Genomic DNA, 23776 nt, shown 5'->3' on the forward strand with positions numbered 1-23776 from the left:
TTATGTGTGCATGACAAATAAATTCTTTGTGGGATTCAATTGATAGATGTAAAAGATGGAAGATAATTATGTATTTACTGGAATTTTAGTCAGTCTTTATATACTCAACTCAACTCAACTTTATTTATAAAGCCCTTTAAAACAGCCGTGGCTGAAACAAAGTGCTGTGCATGAATAACAACACGAGGTGTAAGGCATAAAACATAAGAACAATGTAAAAACAATAATAAACAATAACCATATTAAAACAATAACAGAAACAGTCTCATGCTGGGAGTAAAAATGGGTTTTAAGACGAGTTTTAAAAATGGACAGTGAAGTCTGATGTGCAATGGGAGGTCGTTCCACGAGTGTGTGTGCGTGTGTGTGCGTGTGTCTGTGCGTGTGTGCGTGTGCGTGTGCGTGCGTGTGTGTGTGTGTGTGTGTGCGTGCGTGTGTGTGTGTGTGTGTGTGTGTGTGCGTGTGTGTGTGTGTGTGTGCGTGCGTGCGTGTGTGTGTGTGTGTGTGTGCGTGTGTGTGTGTGTGTGTGTGTGCGTGTGCGTGCGTGCGTGTGTGTGTGTGTGCGCGCATGTATTTGACGGCATTGTGTGTTCTAAATGAACTAAATGTAGTAAAGTAGAGAAAAGCGTTTTTAGCTGAACAGAGTTGTACATACCGGCTCCTCTGCCTGAAGGGAACATGGAGTACCCGCTTTCTGGGCTTTTTTCTGTCACCTTGGGCTGGAGGTGAAGATATCCCAGCCCAGTCCCGGCCTGAGTTTCACAGAGATCAGCCAATAGACGCTTGAAGAGAGCCAGCAGCTGTCCAATCGCAGCGCAGGTAGTTGCAGTGGGCGGGGCTGCGGCGGACGCGCTGCTGCTCAGAAAGTCACCAGGATGGAAGTTCCAGCAATGCTGGGCTTCTGTCCCACTCTGCCCGCTGACCGGGAGCTCCAGCAGGTGGTCCCGCAGCTGTGCTCAGGTGAGTGCTGTTCAGAGGGAATTCAAATGGAAACTATTCTAACAGGTGTCCCGTTCCAGAGCCAAACAGCAGGAGATGTGCTCAGTCTCACTGTTCTTCATCCCACAGAGACCATGGCTCCATGCGCGTGCTGACCGCCCGCCGGGCCGACCCAAAGCCGCTCTTCTCCGGGACTTCTCCGGGACTTCTCCGGGACTTCTCCGGGACTTCTCCGGGATTTCTCCGCGGCCCGTTCGTTGCCAGCCCCCGGGACGCTGGAAACATGTGAAGCTGTTCACGCGCCGGCAGATGTGGATTTTGGGCCGAGCTGAGGAGGACAGGTCTGCTGCTGTAATGTTTGGAGACACCTGGCCGCGCGCAGAGCTCAGCGGCCGCTGATCCGGAGCCCAGCATGAAGGAGAAGTCTAAAAACGCGGCCCGGACTCGTCGGGAAAAGGAAAACAGTGAGTTTTATGAACTGGCCAAACTGCTGCCGCTTCCCTCCGCCATCACCTCCCAGCTGGATAAAGCCTCCATCATCCGCCTGACCACCAGCTACCTGAAGATGAGGGTGGTGTTCCCTGAAGGTGAGAGCCCGGCTCCAAACGCACTCCATCCATCTCACTGAAATAAAGATCAAATGAGTAAGAAATGTGAAATAATGGCCCGCAGGTGGATCAGCTCTGAACCCTTTTTATTTCTCATGCTGAGCAGCAGGCCTCGCGCTGTTCTCCCTGCTGTCTGCTTGTTTTATTGGCCTGTGGCTCTCACCATGTTTCATAGCTGCTTCAGCTTTTTTAGCTAAATATCTTTGCTTATCTGGGAGGCCAGGCGCATCTCCCGCCGCTCCAACATTTTACAGGATACAATGAGATGCGGCTCATTTGGCGGCCCTGCCAGCCCTGCCTGATGGGGCCGCTGCTCCGACCCCTGAACACACGGGGCTCCTGGGAACAGGGAGCAGACTCACTGCTTTTATTCAGGCAGCTTAGCTGCATCTGATGTAAAACAGGCCCGAACACATTCAGTCCCCAAATTATTGACTAATAATTTAACTAATTGTAGAATAATAGTGTCATTATTCTAGCACAATGATGGTCGGAGCAGAGGAAAGAGAGAAGAAAGTCTGGATGTGTCACTTCTGTTTAATATGTGTGCGTGTAAAATAGTGCATGTACCTCTGTTACTTTTACAATTCTGAATCCGATAAAGGTTCAAATTAAGACAGTTAGAGAAATACAGTTGGTTTTTAACATCAGGATATATGATAATCTAATAAATGACTCAGACAGAGTCCCTGCTGCATCCCGCGCGGCTGGAAGGTGTCGTGCCCGGAAAGCTTGAAATGATGAAGGACAGGGTGGCGCGTGCACGCATTTATTGCTGTCTCCTGCTCGTCATCTCGTGTTGTCTTCATTAAATCACCTCTGCCGTTTTTAAGGATTAAAGAGCGCGTGGAAGCAGCGGGGCCACAGGAAGTTCTGCTCCTATTTTCTGTTCTGGACTTCAGGAGGTGGTTTTTATTTTAGTTTTATTTCAGCTGGTTATGGCAGCAGAGGCCCGATGTTAAACCATAAGAAGGTGTTATCTAACATCAGACTGCAGCTCACCCAGGGTCAGGAAGTTGGTGCTGCGCTCCTGGTGCCTGGCAGGCCCGCCCGGCCTCATCTCACCCACCCGAGTCCGTGTCCGTTAAACACGTTGATGGCACGAGGAACAAAGTGAAATAGCTGCCCACCGGATGTTCAGATGAACACAGCATTTCCCTCCAGTGGAAAATTTAAATCACTTTGTAAAAAGGATTAGTTTTTTTATAACTGTTTAATAAAGAGTAGAATATTCTGTTTTAAACATATATATTTATTATATATATTATTTCCTATAAAGTGCCCGCATTTAAACAGTTCATTTACTTCTTTTTTTAAGAACTCTTTTAGTTATCCTTGCATCAAATTACTAAGGAGGGATATTTTTCTTTTAATTAGGGACCGTCAGTTTTACAACATTTTGTGTTATCATTATTATTATTATTATTATTATTATTATTATTATTATTATTATTATTATTATTTTAAAAAGCTAAAAAAGTCCCTACTCTGCGCGCGCCGGGGTTCACTAATGATCGTGCTTTGTTAGAATAAAATACAGAAAAAAACACGAAGGGGTTTATTCTGTGATCACGGCCAGGCTCTCAGGCGTGTGTTCCCTGGATGTTTCCCCCCGTTTCGGGCGTCCTGGGGGAGTTCAGTCTGCGTCTCGGTAGCAGCTTCGGGGGTTTTCGACGGTAGCAGCGGGACGCATGTTGGCCTCTATGCGCTCTGAATGCAGCCACATTTCTGTCTTTTTGTGTCAGAACAGATCACCGTCCAATAATGGAACATTTTGTGTGATAATAATAATAATCATTCTTATTATTGAATGATTATTGGAGCCATCTCTCCGTATTCTAACTCCGGATGTGTTCTCAGAGCATTCATTGCTCTGTCTTGATATTTATTTGTCTTTCAGATAAAGTATGTGGATAAAGTTTTATTTCTGTCGCTCTTGGGTACTTTTGTGGTGATTTGATAGTGTGTTTTTCTGTCCATTCTGGCTCCATGTGAAGCGGCGGCGCGCTGTTTGCTCTGCAGAGCGGGATTTGCATTTCAATGCGCCGCGGCTCCGTTCGTTCTGCTCGCTCCAACTCGGCCTCACACTTTCTGAGGCCGTCTATCAGTTCTTATGTATGGGGTTTGTACAAGCATTTTCACGCCGCTGCATCTCCAGTGATCCGGATTTGGTATGAATCCACACATAATGTGTGAGGAATATTTTTAGAGCTGTAAGCAAACTAAGACTGGAGACATTTTGATTTCATATTTGCGATGATCGCAGCTGCAGATGAACCAGATTCAAAGTCGTAATTACAGACCAGTGGGGCCTAAAATTTATTCTAATGTAATCCATTTGCAAAGGTTGTATAAATGAAGAAATGCTGTCTTTTGTAATTCCGTGTTGTCCTGTATGTGTTGACATGCTTCCCAGGCCTCGGGGAGTCCTGGGGTCATGTGAGCCGCAGCAGCTCTCTGGATGGAGTCAGCCAGGAATTAGGCTCTCATCTCTTACAGGTACTTACATCTGAGATTATACCTGGAGGTTAGAATAATAATAATCCATCCATCCATTATCTATACCGCTGAATCCGTCGATCGGGTCGCGGGTGGGCTGGAGCCTATCCCAGCAGTCAATGGGCGAGAGGCGGGGTACACCCTGGACAGGCCGCCAGTGAATAATAATAATGATTATTATTATTATTTTTTTAAATAATAATATTTAATAATCATTTCCTGTATGTTTGGTTCAGGTATGCTGTCTTTCTCTGCTGCTTAGTTAAGAACTGCTTAATTATGTAAAGAACAAAAAAAAATAGAGACGGCAAAGGAGACTGCAGAAATAATAATAATAATGATAATTCTTATTATTATCATTGTTGTTGTTGTTATTATCAGTCAGCCAGGCCAGATGGACTGTGTGTGGCTTAGTAGTTGTTGCCGTCTACCTCCTGCTGCCTTCATTCTCCTTCTCTGAGAGTGAAATGAGCTGAACTCATTCCTGGTCACGCACAGAGGCTGTCTGTCCTGCAGCCGCTCTCATATCAGCAGCAGCACAATGGAGAGGGCCAAAGGCTGGCTTGAAAGAAGCAGGGTTGCTGTGTGCCGGTCACACAGATGTGCCCGTCACACATCCGTATTCTAACAATAATACAGGGCTGCTGGTTTAAAAAGTAGGGCTGTAAGCTGACCAGTGGGTGAGGAAAAGGGACTACGAGCTAAATAGGGAGGACTGCAGCTATCAGGTATAATCCTTTGCTTATTTTATTGTTTTTCTTTTGATCAAGCAAAAAAAGGATCAAATCATCAGGAAAAGGTTAGAGTTGCTGTCTTACCTTCCAAACAGTGACATGTAAGGATGCTCTAACCCTGAAATGGGCCCTTCTCTTCATGCTGACAGACTGATTTCAGCTAGTAAGAAGAATTCATTAGAATTCAACCTGAGCATAAGCATCAGCCTCATAACTAAAGCATTTTAACAAAAAGAAGTCCATTTTTTATGAAAGCGCTTTGAGCGGGGAAGTTACTCCCTGAGATTTTCATGCTGATTGTCCTTTAATGAATGAGCTACATGCCATTGTCATTTGTTTTTAGAATGTACGCACCTCTTTTCCTTGGCTTTTAATACGTAGGCTGTTGATTTTATGTTCACAGATATTTTATTTGGGGTGGGGTGGACAGTCTATTTATTTATTATGTTTTATTGTATTTATTTTATTGTACAGCACTTTGGAAACCTTTGTGTTTATTTAAACTGTACTTTATAAATAAAGTGGATTGGATTCCCAATCATTCAGTGTTGTAGAGTTAGTCTGTCTGCTCTGATAGCTGCTGTCTTCTTCTTTAACAAGATGGGAACATCAGGCATGTTGTTCTTGGAAAGGACTCAAAAATACCACAAATTCTGTTGAAAGAAACCATGTATTTGCCAATAATATGCTAACAAATTTTTTTTTCCGTCAGACATTGGATGGTTTCATTTTTGTGGTGGCCCCAGATGGGAAAATCATGTACATATCGGAAACAGCATCCGTCCACCTGGGTCTGTCGCAGGTTGGTTTACATGCCGAACATGACATTCTCTGGTCCTGCTGTGTCCCGCTGTGCTGTGTCCTGCTGTGCCGTGTCCTGCTGTGTCCAGCTATGTCCTGCTGTATCCTGCTGTGCTGTGTCCTGCTGTGTCCCGCTGTGTCCTGCTGTGTCCCGCTGTGTCCTGCTGTGTCCTGCTGTGCTGTGTCCTGCTGTGTCCTGCTGTGCTGTGTCCTGCTGTGCTGTCTCCTGCTGTGTCCCACTGTGTCCCACTGTGTCCCGCTGTGTCCTGCTGTGTCCTGCTGTGTCCTGCTGTGTCTTGCTGTGTCCTGCTGTGCTGTGTCCTGCTGTGTCCCACTGTGTCCCGCTGTGCTGTGTCCTGCTGTGTCCTGCTGTGTCCTGCTGTGTCCCACTGTGTCCTGCTGTGTCCCCCTGTGTCCTGCTGTGTCCCCCTGTGTCCTGCTGTGTCCCCCGCTATGTCCTGCTGTGTCCCGCTGTGTCCTGCTGTGCTGTGTCCTGCTGTGTCCTGCTGTCTCCTGCTGTGTCCCACTGTGTCCCGCTGTGCTGTGTCCTGCTGTGTCCTGCTGTGTCCTGCTGTGCTGTGTCCTGCTGTGTCCCGCTGTGTCCTGCTGTGTCCTGCTGTGTCCCACTGTGTCCTGCTGTGTCCCCCGCTATGTCCTGCTGTGTCCCGCTGTGTCCCGCTGTGTCCTGCTGTGTCCTGCTGTGTCCCGCTGTGTCCTGCTGTGGCCCGCTGTGTGTGTCCTGCTGTGTCCCGCTGTGTCCCGCTGTGTCCTGCTGTGTCCCGCTGTGTCCCGCTGTGTCCCGCTGTGTCCCGCTGTGCTGTCTCCTGCTGTGTCCCACTGTGTCCCGCTGTGCTGTGTCCTGCTGTGTCCCGCTGTGTCCTGCTGTGTCCCGCTGTGTCCCGCTGTGCTGTGTCCTGCTGTGCTGTCTCCTGCTGTGTCCCACTGTGTCCCGCTGTGCTGTGTCCTGCTGTGTCCTGCTGTGTCCTGCTGTGCTGTGTCCTGCTGTGTCCCACTATGTCCCGCTGTGCTGTGTCCTGCTGTGTCCTGCTGTGTCCCGCTGTGCTGTGTCCTGCTGTGTCCCGCTGTGTCCTGCTGTGTCCTGCTGTGTCCTGCTGTGTCTCGCTGTGTCCTGCTGTGTCCCGCTGTGTCCTGCTGTGTCCCGCTGTGTCCCGCTGTGTCCTGCTGTGTCCCGCTGTGTCCTGCTGTGTCCCGCTGTGTCCTGCTGTGGCCCGCTGTGTGTGTCCCGCTGTGTCCCGCTGTGTCCCGCTGTGTCCTGCTGTGTCCCGCTGTGTCCCACTGTGTCCCGCTGTGTGTGTCCTGCTGTGTCCCGCTGTGTCCCGCTGTGTCCTGCTGTGTCCCGCTGTGTCCCGCTGTGTCCCGCTGTGTCCTGCTATGTCCCGCTGTGTCTCGCTGTGTCCCGCTGTGTCCTGCTGTGTCCTGCTGTGTCCCGCTGTGTCATTCTCAGCTGAACCTTCATCTCTACAGGTAGAGCTGACGGGAAACAGCATTTATGAGTACATTCACCCGGCAGACCATGATGAAATGACGGCCGTCCTCACAGCGCACCAGCCTTACCACTCACACTTTGTACAAGGTAACAGGCCCCCAGGCGTGTTATTCTGCAAACAGCACAGCATGAAGAACTCGTAGGATTCAGCATGTTTTTCTTTCTCTGCAGAATATGAGATGGAGCGCTCCTTCTTCCTGAGAATGAAATGTGTCCTCGCCAAAAGAAACGCTGGCCTGACCTGTGGCGGCTACAAGGTAGAGGGGCTGTGCTCCCAAACATGGCTGTGTGTCTTTATCTCATCCATCTCTGAATGTTCCCATCAACCACTGCAACATAGGTGCAACCGTCCTGCAGCGAGCAGGCTGTGTGACGGGGGCAGAGGTCAGGACCCAGCGGGGCCTAAAGGCTCCTCTGCTGGGTCTTCTCATGTCACCTAGCCTAGAAATCTAGACGCCCCTCGCGACCGCATATTGAATTTGCTCCCTGGTCTAGTCAGTTGTGATCGTTTTGTGAGGCTGAAAATCGAAACTTAATCGGGCCAATCAAATCGTGAGGAGCGGCGTCGGAGGCCGGGCTACCTAGTGACGACGTTTCAGTGTGTAGTTCCAGAGAGAGGTAAACAATGGCTGCACCCAGCCAACAGTCTTTCCATTTGGCTTTGGCAGCGACTCTAGAAGATTTAAATATACAGTTTTCTTTGCGAGACGAACAGATAACTGCACTTAAGTTATTCTCGTAAAAAACCTTAGACAAACTTTAGAAATTCTGTTTGACTTTGCCTGTGTTTTCAATACTGGCACTCCAACCTGCGTTAATCTCTCGGCAATTGTTTGTTTTTCTTTCTGTCTTTCGAAGATATGAGCTGAATTTACAAGGACGCCAGAAATCCTCATATTCTTTTTGCAAAAACGGCAACTGTCGTTTAGTTCCATCATTCCACATTATTCGCGTACAGTTTCTACATTAACAGATTGGAGTGCCGGTATTGAAAACACAGGCAAAGTCGAAAAGAAAAATAATATTCTTTCCTTTCTGACATTAGACTACACTCCACCATGTACTTTCCGTCGCGCTGACTACGTAATCCTTCTTCATCGCTCTGATTGGTTGTTGTACCATCCTATTGCGTGGCGTTGAGTGCAGAGGCAACTTAACAGACAACCGTTTATCCCGCCCACACTGCTATCCAGCTTCACTAGACCCCTGTACAGCTTTTTGCTGTAGGGGTCTGGCTTGCTAGGCTACATGTCACCTGCATCTGGACACAAGTTGCACCAACACAAGTGGAATGTACAATCTGTAACGCAGCACATCATACTGATTGTTTTCTACACTCATGTTTCCATTAAGCTGCATATCAGAAAGGACCACAAACGCTTAAGGGTTTGTTTACAGGAGAGTTTCTGTCGTAATACAGACAGCTGGCTCTCTCACTGACGGAGCCTGAATGAATGTGCTGATCACCAAAAAGGGAAAAACAACTAAAGACAGGGCTCAAGGCCTTGAAGAGACTGCCATGTTCATGGCACAGTGGGTGAAGTTTGGTGAAAAACGTCAGCTGGGTTATACGGTACCGTGAATCGGCTGGAGTGTCTCACTGTTAAATTACATTTCACCTCATGTATATGGATCACATTTAAGCCCCTTTCACACTGCGACCCGCTACCTTAGCGGGTCCAAATTGCACCTTCGACCCGCGTCGAGCAATGTGAACGCTTGACGTGTCAGGGTGACCCGTGTCGCCTGAAGCCGAGTTCAGGGGGCGTGGCCTAGTGGCAGAGCGTCACACGAACACATAAAATGCTGGGCGTGTACAATGACGTAGGCACAAGCCATGCGTCGGAGGTAGGGTTAAATACACCTTGATGACTCGTTTTTGCAATTGTATATGCAGTTCATGGAGATGTTATTTTACGGGGTGTGGATGGTTACAACGTGGGATGCCGCCGAGAATACAATGCGGAGAATACAAGAGCATTATAGTCCCTGAAATGTGGCGGTAAATAACGTCCTCTGCTCGGAGGCTGAGGAGCTCGCGGACCTCCTTGTCTCCCCAGTTGGCCTTATTAAAAAATGTCTCGAACTTGATGTAGGCTAAAACAGAGTAAAACTTGTCCTCACCTGTCGCTGTTGTTCTGAATCAGCTGTCCATTCTGTCTTTTAAACTCCTCACGTCACGCCACACCCACGTCCGACCCGCGTCGATTGTGTTCACACCAAACTCGGCTCGGCAAAAAGACTAGGGTCCGACGCGGGTCGAAAGGCGAGTCGAGTTGACGTGGCAGCCCGGGTCGGCAGTGTGAACGCAACAGCGGACACGCTAAATTCGCGGATTAAACGCGGGTTATTCGTCAGTGTGAAAGGGGCTAATGTCCTTTGAGTGCTTGAAACGTGTCTAAAATGGAGAGTGGGACTTCCGGTAAGATGGCGGACGGGTTAGCGGCATAGTTTTTTAGCTCGCCCAAGTCGGTAGAATTAAACCACTCAACGCAAGTAAACTCGACATATAACTGCTTTAAACTTTGAGATGAGTGGTAGACGAGGCCGTAGGAAAAACGAAACCCCACAGAAAACGCCAGAACAAATCACAAGAGAAGTCACCGACGAAAGTGAACCTGAAAGTGGCGCGACAGAGAAAATGGACCACGCCGAGACACTGAAAGCTGGACTCGCTGCTATCCGCGGTGATATACGGGACTTCAAGCAAGAACTCCACAACGAGCTGACAACAATCAAAGAGGAGCTCAAAGGTGAAATGAAACAAGAAATTGCTTCCTTGAGACAAGACATTGAGCTGAAGCTTACAGAAAGTTGCAGAGAGCTACAGGAGCAGGAGACGGACCTGACCGAGGCCAGGCTCGAATCGAGGAGCTGGAGGAGTACAACAGAGACGCAAGCAGTCTGTTACTCAAGCTAACAAAACAGACGGACGAAATGCAGGACAAACTAACAGACCTTGAAGCGAGGTCTCGCCGAAATAATGTCCGGATTTTTGTATTGCCTGAAGACACTGAAGGAAGCTCCATGACAGATTACTTGGACCAACTTCTTAAAAAAGAGCTGCAGCTGCCTGACGGAGCCAATCTACAGATACAACGCGCCCACAGAGGTCTCGTCCCAAAACCTGACGCGGGCGGCGCTCCGAGAACAGTGGTGGTAAATTTCCTTAAGTTTGAAACGAAGGAGATGGTCCTACAGAAAGTCTGGCAGAAGAAGGGGATACAGGTGGGCAACAAGAAAATCCAATTTGACCACGACTACCCCACGGAAATCGTAAAAAAGCGCAAAACATACCTGAGCATCAAAAAAGTATTGAAAGAAAATGGGATCCGTTTCCAGACTCCATTCACGAAAATAACAATTCACTGGAGCAACGGTGTGAAGAGCTATGACAACGCGGGGGAAGCGGCGCGGGACATGAGAGCAAGGGGATTAAAGGCTCTAGCATGGTTGCTGCGTCTGCTCGCGCGAGCGGTGTTGATGACGTCACGAGTTCGTGCCCGCCATATATAGTGGCGCAAGTCGATGCGCCAGTAGTTGCAGTTTTCTCCGTCACAGAGGTGGCGCTGCTACGTGAAGGTTACCTCTACTCTACAACCATGAAAGTGGAGAAGAAAACAATGAAGAGCAGGAACACTGTCATTAATGATACTGCTGCAGTATTCGGATAATTTAAATTTTTTAATTCAGTTAAAAGAGGTGATGGTCTGAATTCCCCGGCATCACCACTTTTTCAGTCTCTGCCCTCTTCTTTGCCTTCACATATCTGTCCCGTAGCTTCTTCCACACATTCTTACAGAGCTCTCCCTCTTTCCCCAAAGTTCTGCCCATCTCTGTGCACCAGTTTTGGGAGTTTACGTGCTCCCTGAGCTGTTTCACTGCAGTTTCGTACAGCTGCCTGTACAAACGCACCTCCTGACTGAGCCTGGTCTCACAGTGGTCCATCCGGTTTGTCGTTGGTGGCGCCGCCAAGTTACAAAAATCGACTGGTGCACGACAACACGCTGCGCCGTCTTTTCAAGGCAAGCGCCATGCCTGAAACGTCATTTTGACGTCACGGTCCGCCACCGCCGTGACAGACACGTCAACCATGCTACCGCCTTTACTGTGGACGCTGACGCGTCAGATGAGGACGCGGGAAGAGCGGCGGGGAAGACTCGAAGTGACCCGGGATGGCAGCGAGATCCGGTAGATCAAGCCAGGAGACGGCGGCACAACGCGCGAGGGAGAGGTTGCAAGAATACCAGAGGAGACCTGATAAGTAACATCATGTTTGTGGGGAAAAAAGTAACGGGGCTTCAGATAGTATTGTTCTGGGTTAATAACACAGTAAAAACAAGGCATAGTCCTTTGATTGAGACTAAATAATATGAAAAGGCTTCAATAATATAGATTTACGAACAGTATTAGGCTACCGACTGGACAGAGACAATGTTGGACTTATCTTGACTGTTTAGGTTTAGAGATGGGCCCTCAAGGAGAGGATTTCCCATCCACCCTCCAACAGGGACTTGGGGAGAAGAAGAACCCTCCTGTGGAAGTTCTAATGTTCTTAATTTTGTTCATGTTCATATTTTTGAGCTGCTTGGGAAAATACATATATGCATAAAAGTGAAGCAATATGGTATGTAACGATCTGAAAATACTGTCCATAAATGTAAATGGTGTAAACACACCTAAAAAGAGAGGAATAATTATAACTAAACTGAAAAAAGAAAAACAACATGTCATATTTTTACAAGAAACTCATCTCTCACAGACGGAGCATGAAAAATTTAAAAAATTTGGATTCAGGAATTCGTACTATAGTACATATAAACAAGGACGTAGGAGGGGGGTTATTATATTAATCCCAAACTCAACTATATTTGTCTGTGAAAAGGAAATCAAAGATAAAGAGGGTAGATACGTACTGGTGAAGGGAAAACTAGAAAATGAACCTGTTACGTTGATAAATGTTTACGCACCGCCAGAAAGCAGTAAACAATTTTTTAAATCTCTGTTTAATCTTGTTGCAACGGAAAAGGAAGGTACTTTAATCTGTGGGGGGATTTTAATATAATCTTGAACCATAGTTTAGACACAACAAGTTTAAAAGGGAATACAAAACAGATATCAAAATTTGTTAAGGTGTCATTAGAGGAAATGGAAATGATAGACATATGGAGGAACCTCAATCCTTTTGAAAAGGATTTTACGCATTATTCAGCAACACACAATGTACACTCAAGAATAGACTATTATTTCATAAATAAGGAAGATGGATATAGAGTGACTGAGTGTAGGATTGGAGGTGCAGATATATCAGATCATAATGGGCTATTCCTAAAAATAAATCCAGGAGAAGACAAACAATTTGGAGATTAAATGTAGGAACATTAAACAATAAAGGACTGGTGAAAGATTTGAAGGAAGATATTAGCCAATACATGGAGGAAAATAACACGGGAGAAATGAACCCCCACATCATATGGGACACTTTGAAAGCAGTTGTTCGGGGAAAGATAATAGCTAGGACCACATTACTTAAAAAATTAAGAAAAGAGGCTTATTCAAATCACTCTCTAAAACTGAGAGAACTAGAGCAAAAATACCAGAAGACAAATGACCCAAAAATAAAGAAACAAATCAAGGACACCAAAATGAAGATAACTCAATTACTATAGATGAATATGGTAAGAAGAACACACATTTGAAGCAAAACTATTATGAGATTGGCCCCAGAGCGACCAAACTTTTAGCCAAACGTATCAGAAAACAACAAGCACTGAATACCATACAAAAAATCAGAGATCCTGGCACAAATGAGTTAATACACGAACCAGAGGGCATAGAGAACATATTTAAGAGTTTCTATAAAAAATTGTATACACAGCCACCTGCAGCAAATGAGGAGGAGGTGAGACCTTTTTTAGAACAATTAGATTTACCATCGATTGGCTCAAGACAAAATGAAAGATTAACAGCAGACATTACAAGAGAAGAGATCACTCAAGCAATAAACTCATTGAAAAATAACAAATCTCCAGGGAGTGACGGTTATCCTGCAGAATGGTACAAGGTTTTTAAAGCAGAATTGATACCAGCACTCCAGGCCTCCTTTAACTGGACTCTTAAAGAAAATAAAATACCCTTAACATGGACAGAAGCAATTATTTCAGTAATTTTGAAACCAGGCAAAGATAAAGACAGATGTGAAAGTTATAGACCAATTTCAATAAATATAGATTATAAAATATATACATCCATTATCTCTAAAAGAATAAATACATTTGTAGCTGAATTAATAGATGAGGACCAGACAGGGTTCATATCAGGCCGTCAAACACAGGACAATAGTCGAAGAACTTTACAAATAATAAACCAAGCACAAAAAAGAAAACAAAGTACTGTGCTGGTTAGTATCAATGCAGAAAAGGCATTTGATTGTGTAAATTGGAAATTTCTCTATTTAGTGCTTGAACGATTTGGTTTCAACAATAAATCTGTACAACTGATTAAATCACTATACCAACAGCCTTCGGCTAGAATCAAAATTAACAGAAATTTGACAGACAAAATACTATTAGAAAGATCAACCAGACAAGGATGTTGTCTGTCACCAACTCTCTTTGCGATATTTATAGAACCTCTGGCCCAAGCAGTTCAACAAAGTAATGAAATTAAAGGTGTCATAATTAAAGATGTAGAACATAAAATCGGGCTTTTTGCTGATGACATAATTGCTTTCCTAGAACAACTGAACACAACACTCCCTGATCTGATGAAGCTACTAGAACTGTATGGGCATTTCTCAGGATATAAAATCAATGTATCTAAAACACAGATTTTAGCGCTCAACTACTGCCCATCCAGAGAGATCCAGGAAACATACAAATTTAATTGGAACTTAAAGGCAATTAAATATTTAGGTGTCATGATCATTAAAAACCTTTCAGAGCTATACAGTGCAAATTATACAACTTTAAAACAAGAAATACAGAAAGATATAATAAGATGGTCTACCCTACCATTGGACTTTAATTCGAGAATTGATATAGTTAAACTAAATATATTACCCAGATTTTTATATGCGTTTCAATCCCTGCCAATAGATATCCCCCAAGGCCAATTCATAGGATGGGATAGAATGATCTCTAGATTTGTCTGGGGGGGAAAAAAGCCCAGAGTCAGATGCAAAACTCGTCAGCTCCCTAAGGAGAAAGGAGGAATGGGACTTTCGAATTTAAGGGAATACTTCTTTGCTGCTCAACTGAGACCTGTCTATTGCTGGTGTAAGTCAGAATATAGTGCAAAATGGAAAGATATAGAAAAAGAAGTAAACCAAACTCCAATTCAAAATATGGTTGGTGATAACCAATTATATAAGGAACTTAAAATGAATATGGATCCAATCACAGTGCACACATTAGATCTGTGGTTTAAAATACTGAAAATGTACAAGATCCAGAATGATGCAAAAATATTAAAATGGATAGCTTATGACAGCAATTTCAATCCAGCAAAATATGACCCAAGATTCTCACAATGGACAGAAAAGGGAATAACTGCTTGGTGTATGTTAGAAAACAAAGGGGAGCTGATGAGTTTTGAAAGACTCAGAGAAAGGTACAATTTGGATGCGTGTGAACTCTTTGGATATTATCAAGTGAGGGACTGCTATAAGAAGGAGATCAAGTCAGATTCCTCCAGGGAAGTGAGTGATGTCATCCGAATTATAGTGAAAGCATATCAGGAAAGCAACATAAGAATAATTTCATCATTATATCAAGGATTGAACAATAACAACAAGCATTCAACTACATATATTAAGTTGAAATGGGAGGAAGAACTTAATTTCGAAATTTCAGATGAGGAATGGCATGAAATGTGGAAGGTTCATCACTCAACTACTTACTCACGAATCTGGAGAGAGTTCGCATGGAAGAACCTAATCCGCTTTTTTATTACACCGAAAATGAAAAGTAGGCAACTGAATAGTCGTCAGAAGTGTTGGCGGGAATGTGGATCTTTTGATGTGAACCATTCTCATGTTTTCTGGAATTGTCAAAAAATAACTGTGTTTTGGGAAATGGTATGTACGGAGCTAAAGAAAATATTAGGATATGGAGTGTCAAAGACCTGTTCAGTGCTTTATCTATGTAAATTTTCAGAAGAGACTGTTGCCACTGGTGACAGCTACTTGATCAAAATATTGTTGGTGGCAGGCAAAAAAGCCATCAATAGAAACTGGGGAAAAGGAACACCACTAACAAAAGATCAGTGGCTCTCAATTATGGAAGAAATCTTTCTAATGGAAAAACTGACACACATATTGAGGCTTCAGGAAGCTCAACTGGACAAGAATTGGGAGAAATGGACACTGTACAAGGCTCAAGATGATATTGGACAGTAATTGATGAATAGACTAATCCGCAAGATGGTAATAATTTGATGTATTCCAAGGCAGCTTTTTGTTTAAGTTGATTGTGTTTGTATTCGCTTCTGTTGATTTGTCAATAAAAATTTAAGTGACAAAAAAAAATGGAGAGTGATCCTCCACCAAGGTGCTTGAAAAATAATTGTGATATGTTCTTTGTAGAAAAGTGATATTTAGCCTAATGATGAAAGCTTGTGCTGTAAATCTTGTGGTTTCATGTTTGCTGAGCATGAACATGCTCATCTAACTGGAGGTGGTGTTACCGGCCTCCTCTGCAGCCTGTGACTCCCCGTGCTGTCAGTCTGAACCGTGGGCTTCAGTGCAGCTTTCAGCACACACCACATCCATGTAGGATTTGAACTGTTTGTCTTCTTATAGATATTTTGTTATGGCTAAAGGCTGAGTGATGAAAAAGTAAGTTTTCAGATGGTTTTGTCCACCGTAGCAGAATTATCATCCCAGCTCCCATTTTCAAACGAACCGCACACATGCCTGTCACTTTCTGTTCTCCCACTTATGGACTCGATAATGTTTCAACCTAAAATAGGATTCTGTAGGTGCAGTCTTCATGAGACCCGAAGAGTAACTCAATTCATTTTTATTTATATAGCGCCTAATACAACAAATGTCATCTCAAGGCACTTAGATAATAAAGTCCAATTCAAGCCAATTGGAATTCAATTCATTGTAATCATAATTATTCATAAAATAATCCAATTTGTTCATATAGAGCCAATTCAAAAACAATTTCCTAGCTAAGGAAACCAACAGATTGCACTGAAACTTGTCTTCGGTCCAATCTCCCGGCCTGAGCGTGCCTGAGGCGACTGTGGAGAGAAACGACTCCCTTTGAACAGGAAGAAACCTCTGGCAGAACCAGACTCAGGAAGGGTGGCCATCCGCCTCCACCAGCTGGGGTTTGAGAAGACAGAAAGGGGGGGGGGGGGGGGGGGCACTGTAATCATTCAGGAAAATAGAGAAATATCCCAAAGAATCCCTGAACAGCATGCAGGTTATCAGCATGCTTACAGTTGTATCATGTGTGATGATGATAATGTTGGCAGCAGCAGATCAAACATTGAAACAGTCTCATTTGCTGTGGGATCCTAATTTCTATACCCAAAGTCTAGAATGTTGATCTGGCCCCAGAGAGCTGCACAGTGCTCAGTGTTTCCATCAGACACAAATGAACAACTGTGGAAAGTTATCGTTGCTGCCTTCATTTGATCTTTCATTGTGGGGATTGAAAACGAACCAGGAAAAACACTAATGATTCCCATTCTTTGACTGTCTGTGTGTGTCTGTGTGCTCCGGGTCAGGTGATCCACTGCAGTGGCTACCTGAAGATCCGTCAGTACAGTCTGGACATGTCTCCGTTTGACGGCTGCTATCAGAACATCGGACTGGTGGCTGTGGGTCACTCATTACCGCCCAGCGCCGTCACTGAAATCAAACTGCACAGCAACATGTTCATGTTCAGGGCCAGCCTGGACATGAAGCTCATCTTCCTCGACTCACGGTACTTTCACTGGATCTGCCTGCACACAGTGCATACATGCATGCACTATATGGAACTGTGGCTATTGAAATACTTGATTATTGCATATTATGTGCATTGCTTTCAGTTGCTTGCTGGGACATAAACCCGTTAAAGCAGCAACTGTGCTTCCTCCCGTCTGGGGTCAAAAAACAAGTCCCTGTAATATAGATCACTGCATATGATGAAAACTAAAATATCTGTGTTTCCTCGTGTGTGTGTGTGTGTGTGTGTGTTGCACAGGGTTGCTGAGCTGACAGGCTATGAGCCTCAGGATCTAATAGAGAAGACTCTCTATCATCATGTCCACAGCTGTGACTGCTTCCAACTGCGATGTGCACATCATTTGTGTGAGTAAGGTTTGATTCATCCTCCAGCAAACTACACACACTCCTGCAGTCCAGACTCTTAAAGCCATAGTTTTCATGTTTGTTTAAGTGGACTTGTATAATGAAGGTAGGAGTAGTTAGCACCAGAGCACCATCTGGAGAAACAGGGAGCTATTCTCAGGGTGGCAGCTGCTGAGAGCAGGAGCAAAAGAAGAGGGACTTTTACATTTCATAGCAGAAGTGTAGATTCATTTAAAAGCAACACTACAGCATCAGACCGTTGTTTGCTTTGTCACCGTCTTCTCAACCCAATAACGTCCGCATTGCTCCTTCATTGGCCTGATTCCTTGCATCTTCTGTGGCTGATCAAACTACAGACACGTGCACACGTCATTACTCCAAATAGGTTGTCATTATTTTAGATCAACCTTTTCCTGGGGAGAAGAAGATGATTTGGCTTAAGTGTCCTCGGATTGGTCAAATTCCTGGAAGCTTGCAGAGGGACTAGAGGAGGGGATGATGGTGCCTCATAAATACTCTTTTTTTTTGCCGTTCAGGAAGCTATCACAACTCAGACACAAACAAACAGAAAGAAAAGAAAAGAAAAGAAAAGAAAAGAAAAGAAAAGAAAAGAAAAGAAAATTGTTCAGATATGCTTCTGTTTTTTGAGCATGCTGTTACCCAGGGCTAAGTGGGACATGGGCTGGTAAATGCAAACTATGGTTGCTTTTCTGAGTAACTCCTGTTGATTTTATAAGCAACAAATAAATACTCTGTTGCCTTGTGAGCCAATGTATTAACGTGGGCTGTCAAAGTGAATGCGTTATCACCGGAGTACGTTGAGTCCTAAAGGGGAAGTTGTTTCCCCAAACTGTTATCGGTGAGCAGGTGAACGTATTTTGTGCCAGAAATAAAGAAAGAAAGAACTCCCCCTTTAACGCTCCTGTCTCACATTCTCTTCATTTTTCATGTACTTGTAGCTCTTGCATGAGGTTACTATATCTAAACATTTATCTTCTGGGATGGGAATCGCTCAAGAAATCTGAGGTGATCCCATCGTAAGGTCACTATTTGATTTATGCTGTAAGTAATTTGATATCATTTGCTGGGACTTTTTCCCTTTAGATAATCATTTGCTTTTTCTTCCTTTCTTTTGGTCTTGCAGTGTTGGTCAAAGGGCAGGTCACCACAAAGTACTACCGTTTCTTGGCCAAGCATGGCGGCTGGGTCTGGGTTCAGAGCTATGCAACCATTGTACACAACAGCCGCTCATCCCGACCTCACTGCATCGTCAGCGTCAACTACGTTCTCACGTGAGTGTCAGTACCAACTCCTGTGAGAGTTAATAATCTTATTTTTCTGACAACCAGAATGAGAACTACAAGATTTACTTGAGACAAATATTTGTTAAGTTTGTGTCCACTATGTTCATGTCTGCTTCTTACTGATTTATACTGCGTGGCCAGAGGTACATTCACATAGGAATTCACTTAATTCATTGCTATAGCTATTTGGATCTATGTGTGTGTGTTTGCCTGTCATGTGCTCAGTGTGCTCTTGGTGATGTCTTTTGTAGAAGGAAAAACTCGAGGATTGATTTGGTTGTAGTTCCACTGTGTGTCAGCCTGTCTTTCCATCTGCAGAAAGATTCCGTCTCTGCGTAGTGTCATGATAGTATAACATACATTTATGAAACTTTACAGGTGGGCAGCTGAGATCCAAATGGAGGCCGAGTATGATAATGGGTGTGGTCAAAGCCATGGTTACAGTGTAAAAAGTGAAGGAATTTGGGAGCCAACGGTTTCTTTCCACTTGTTGTCCCCGTCTTGTTTATTAAATGTGTATCTCTCCATCTGAGTTCTCTGTATGTGGTTTAGATATAGAGTTTTCACTATGGGTGTGGCCTGAGAAGCAATTTGCATTGAAGCTGCTGTGATTTCACTGCACAATAAATTCTTGTTTGAACAGAGTCTAAAATGTGTCACCGCACAGATAAAGTATACAGGTGTAGTTTGATTCTAAATATACTGACGAGGGCTCCATCTCTGACTCCATCTGTTGTAAATCCCATGTCCGCCTTCCAGCCTGTTATCTGCTGATGTCAGTCAGCAGGTATCCGCAGATATTAGGCTGTCTTGTTTAGTCTGGTTTGTTAATACAACTGCGTATAAACCGAGGAGCTCATTTGACATCAGTAACTACAGTCAGTGTCTACACTCAGCAGCTCGTGGTCACAGTCTTTGAGAAGACTGATGTAGGAAGGAATGTTTTTTACCTTGCAACTAGCTTCACCCATCCTAACTCCAAACTGTCTGAGAACTCATTCAGTGCGCTGTGAACTCTGCAGCTATTTGTTAATAGTACAAAGGTCTATAAAGCTTCAGGAGAAGAGCTGTGTGTGTATCATGTGTATAATATATCAGCTCCACTGTTGTCCAAAGACTACAAAAAACAACTTCATGCAACACAGCCCAATGTTAGATTTAATCACTGTTGTAGAATAATTATTGATACTAATGGAAACAATTATCACTGAGTATCTTTGGTAATATACAGATGTGTAGTGGTATGTATGGAAGAGAAGCAAAGTGGCAGGTGGAAGTCGGATGGGTTGGTGTAAATTTTTCGATGCATATAGCAGCTTCAGGGGAGAGAGGGCTGCCTGAGATCGCCGCTGTGCTGTCATTGTGTGCTTTGAGAAAATAATGAGTGTTGGAACTAGAGATTTATGTAAACAGTTGTCGTGAAGCAATTTATTGGAGGTTAATTAGAAACATGACGTGTTTGCTTAAACCCGGTTTGCAGAATCAGGCAATCTAACAAAAGTTTATCAAGTCATATTCAGATTTTGAAATGATTGTCGTTGTGTGCTCGAAGAAGTTTGAAAGAAAGAAACAGCGATTGGGATTTCTTTTAGGAAAAATGTAAAATTTGTGCTTTTTCTTCCTTTGTTGGCAGCAGACATTCTTCATTTTCTCAAATGCTCTGTTGCATGCTCGATATTTCCTTTGTTTCATCGTTTACAAAGTGTGCTTGTGCTGACCGTTACATTCACTGGCTGCTCTGTGATAGCGTGGCATAGCATAGCCTATCTGTCTGAAACAGGACTATGTTTGCTCGGCCTTTATCCTGCAACAAGTGTTTAATAGCACTTGGTTGTCTTTCACTTCAGTTCAGTTTTATTTCTATAGCACCAAATCACGACAATGTCACCTCAAAGCACTTCAAAAATACTGTCCAGTTTAAGCCAATTAGAATCCAGGTCACTCTAATACAGACGTGATCTAATCTGATTAATTAAATTCCAAATTGGTCCAATTCATACAAAGCTATTTTAAAAAATTGTCTGGCAAAGGAAGCGGACAGATTGCACCGAAACATCTCTTTGATTAAGTTCAGAACCAGAACCAGGAAGGGTGGCCATCAGAACCAGAACCAGGAAGGGTGGCCATCAGAACCAGAACCAGGAAGGGTGGCCATCCGCCTCCACCAGCTGGGGTTTGAGAAGACAGAAAGAGGGGACAACAAACACTGTAACACCATTCAAAGGATATGTGTTGGAACAGGGAAACACGAGTTAATGACCACAATAATGTCACATGTACATGGAGAGGAAAGAGAGCAGAGGGAGGAGAGGTGCATGGACTGTACTTATATAGCGCTCCTCTAGTCAATCTGACCACTCAAAGAGCTTTGACACTACATGCCACATCACCCATTCATTCACCCATTCATTCACCCATTCATTCACCCACTCATACAGCACACTACACAGTGCTTTCTGTTCTAATCATTCACACACATTCATACACCAGTGGATGCATTGGTAGGCAACCTGGGGTTCAGTGTCTTGCCCAAGGACACTTCAACATGTGGCCCAATTGGCACGCAACTGCTCTACTTCCTGAGCTACCGCCGCCCCAATCAGGGGTGAGAGGTGCATCATGGGAGCTCCCCCAGCAGGCTGGGCCTATAGCAGCTTAACTATGGGATGTTTCAGGATTACCTGAGCCATCCCTAACTATAAGCTTTATCAGAAAGGAAAGTTTTAAGCCTGGTCTTAAAAGTGGAAAGGGTGTCTGCTTCCCGGACATTTACTGGCAGCTTATTACACAAGAGAGGGGCCTGATAACTGAAGGCTCTGCCTCCCAAACTGGCAGCTGGTTCCACAGAGAGGGGCCTGATAACTGAAGGCTCTGCCTCCCATTCTACTTTTAGAAACTCTGGGAACCTCAAGTAAACCTGCAGTTTGGGAACGAAGTGCTCTGTTAGGAAAATATCTTATAATGAGATCTTTATGATATGATGGAGCTCGGTCATTAAGAGCTTTATATGTAAGGAGAAGAATCTTAACAGGGAGCCAATGAAGAGAAGCTAAAACTGGAGAAATATGATCTCTGCTGTTAGTTCTCATCGGCCACCATGCCTGTAAAATTTTTTAGTCTTCTACTTTTAACAACTTTCCAATAAAATCAAACTGTAATCATGGAAGACATTCGACCAGCATGAGCCCTGCTCTTGTTAGCAAGTGATGGATGCCATTTGTTCTCCTATTATCCATGATTTTATCAGCCCTGATGTCTGTATTTCACAGATGTAAGAGCGAACACATGACTGAATAAAGCCTATAAAACCCTCCATTAAGCAGCATGGCTGGCTGCTTTCAGAGGCAGAGAACAGCTTGATACACATTTTCTAAACCTGCATGTAGAACCTACATCTAATCCCATCAAACACATTTGTGTTTATGGCGCTTTAATTGATAGGTTGTAAACTTGATCAGCATTAATAGGCTCCGGTTTGGTGTTACGGAATAAAGCCTTATTTCCCTCCTGTTCTTCTTTTTAAAGCCCTGTACTGACTGAGCTATGCACCTATGGTGAAAATGAGGTGGTTTGCTTTATTTCATGTTCTTTGTTTTTTCTTTTTGCATAACACATGGGACAATAGATAGAGTAATGTCGAATATATATGTTATCAGGAGTAGAGTTGATTTGCCCAAACGCTTTAGTGTACACAGCCTTGGATAACACATGTGTTGGAGGCACTTCACCTGCTTGTGAACTCTCACTGTGTGCTCAGCTCTGATAACCTCTGCACCTTGTGTTTCAGCTCTGCAGACCTGCCACTGCTGCCACTGTGATTTAGCAATCCTTTATCTGCAGCAAATGTACAAATCCAGATTTGACCTATGTCCCAATGTCTATTCATTCATTATACTGAACTCTGTTGGGCCTTATTCACTTCAATAATAATAATGTTAATAATAATAATGACAAGAAGAAGAAGATTTTGCATCAAAGAGGACACAATATTTATGGGATTCAAGCAACATAATTAGAGTAGCAATATGAAATGAAAGCGGCATCTCCGGATACTCAGAATGAAAGAAATCTAAATCCTGTGAAATGTGTCTGCTTGTATATGAATTAGTGTTTGTGTGGAGAGGGATTGAGACAAAGGGACGATGCACATGCAGGATGGATCACTATTTGTCTGGAGTAAACCCTGTCCAGGTTTTCTGTTGCCTCAAACTTGATTCATCTTCCATGGTGAGAACACTTAAGCGAGAAATCGATTCCCATTTCCCAGTAGTGAGACGTCCAAGCCTCTCCTATGGGCCTGATTTAGCCAGACATAGCCTTTAATCTCCCAGTGCCTTTGATAGGACAGCTTTGTCTCTGTAGAGTGTTTGTTGAGGGCCTTGCTGCAATCCTTCTGGTAAAACAAGCATCTGAACAGCCGTTGCAGCCCTCTGAGCACATCCAAAGCCCTCCCAGCAGTCATACTCACAACACGCACACACACACGTGCGCAGATCTCTCCACATGCTCGCCCTCTCAGCTCTATAATGAGGCCCTAATTGCCAAACAGATGTTGATGGCTTTCTGCACCTACAGAAAAACTGAACTTGCAGGTGCACATGTGCTGTTTGTGTTTGTGAATAAAAAGCCTTTCCAAAGCGCTGGGATCTCTCCTCGTGTCATCATGGACCATGTCAAATTTCTAGTATGCAAATGCAAAACATTTATTCTTTCATCTTTAGGGAGACAGAATACAAAGGGCTCCAGCTTTCTCTGGACCAGGCCACATCCAAGGCTTCTTTCCTCTACAGCAGCAGCAGCAGCAGCAGCAGCAGCCTCATGGAAAACTGCAAAACCACCAGAAGCAGAGTATCCCGACCCAAGACCAAAGCTCGACTCTCACCCTACACGCAGGTGACCATTTCATCACTTACTAGCCTGTCATTTAGCTTGAGTCTATCACCAGTTGGGATGTGCATGCGTGAACATATGATGCAACGGTCTCCGGTTCAGCCAAGCCTCACATCAGGAAAGTTGCAGTTGCAGCACTCATTCTGGGGGATTATGGAGGGCACGTACCATGCTACTGCATATGT

The 23776-nt window shown here is 44.3% G+C and overlaps 1 protein-coding gene across 1 annotated transcript in view; it reads left to right on the top strand.

Annotated features, from left to right (window-relative positions):
* Positions 1-875: 875 nt before the first annotated feature.
* sim1a (SIM bHLH transcription factor 1a) overlaps positions 876-23776 on the top strand; it is a 28604-nt gene continuing 5703 nt past the window's right edge. Inside the window, exons 1-10 of the mRNA XM_075466544.1 lie at positions 876-960; positions 1069-1526; positions 3964-4046; positions 5493-5582; positions 7067-7175; positions 7260-7345; positions 16830-17029; positions 17291-17397; positions 18542-18689; positions 23423-23594. Of these exons, the coding sequence (XP_075322659.1) occupies positions 1352-1526; positions 3964-4046; positions 5493-5582; positions 7067-7175; positions 7260-7345; positions 16830-17029; positions 17291-17397; positions 18542-18689; positions 23423-23594 (1170 nt within the window). The 5' untranslated portion in view covers positions 876-960; positions 1069-1351. The remainder of the gene's footprint in view (positions 961-1068; positions 1527-3963; positions 4047-5492; positions 5583-7066; positions 7176-7259; positions 7346-16829; positions 17030-17290; positions 17398-18541; positions 18690-23422; positions 23595-23776) is intronic.

This window comes from Odontesthes bonariensis, chromosome 5 (genome assembly GCF_027942865.1).
Source record: "Odontesthes bonariensis isolate fOdoBon6 chromosome 5, fOdoBon6.hap1, whole genome shotgun sequence".
In the NCBI taxonomy this organism is placed as follows: Eukaryota; Metazoa; Chordata; class Actinopteri; order Atheriniformes; family Atherinopsidae; genus Odontesthes; species Odontesthes bonariensis.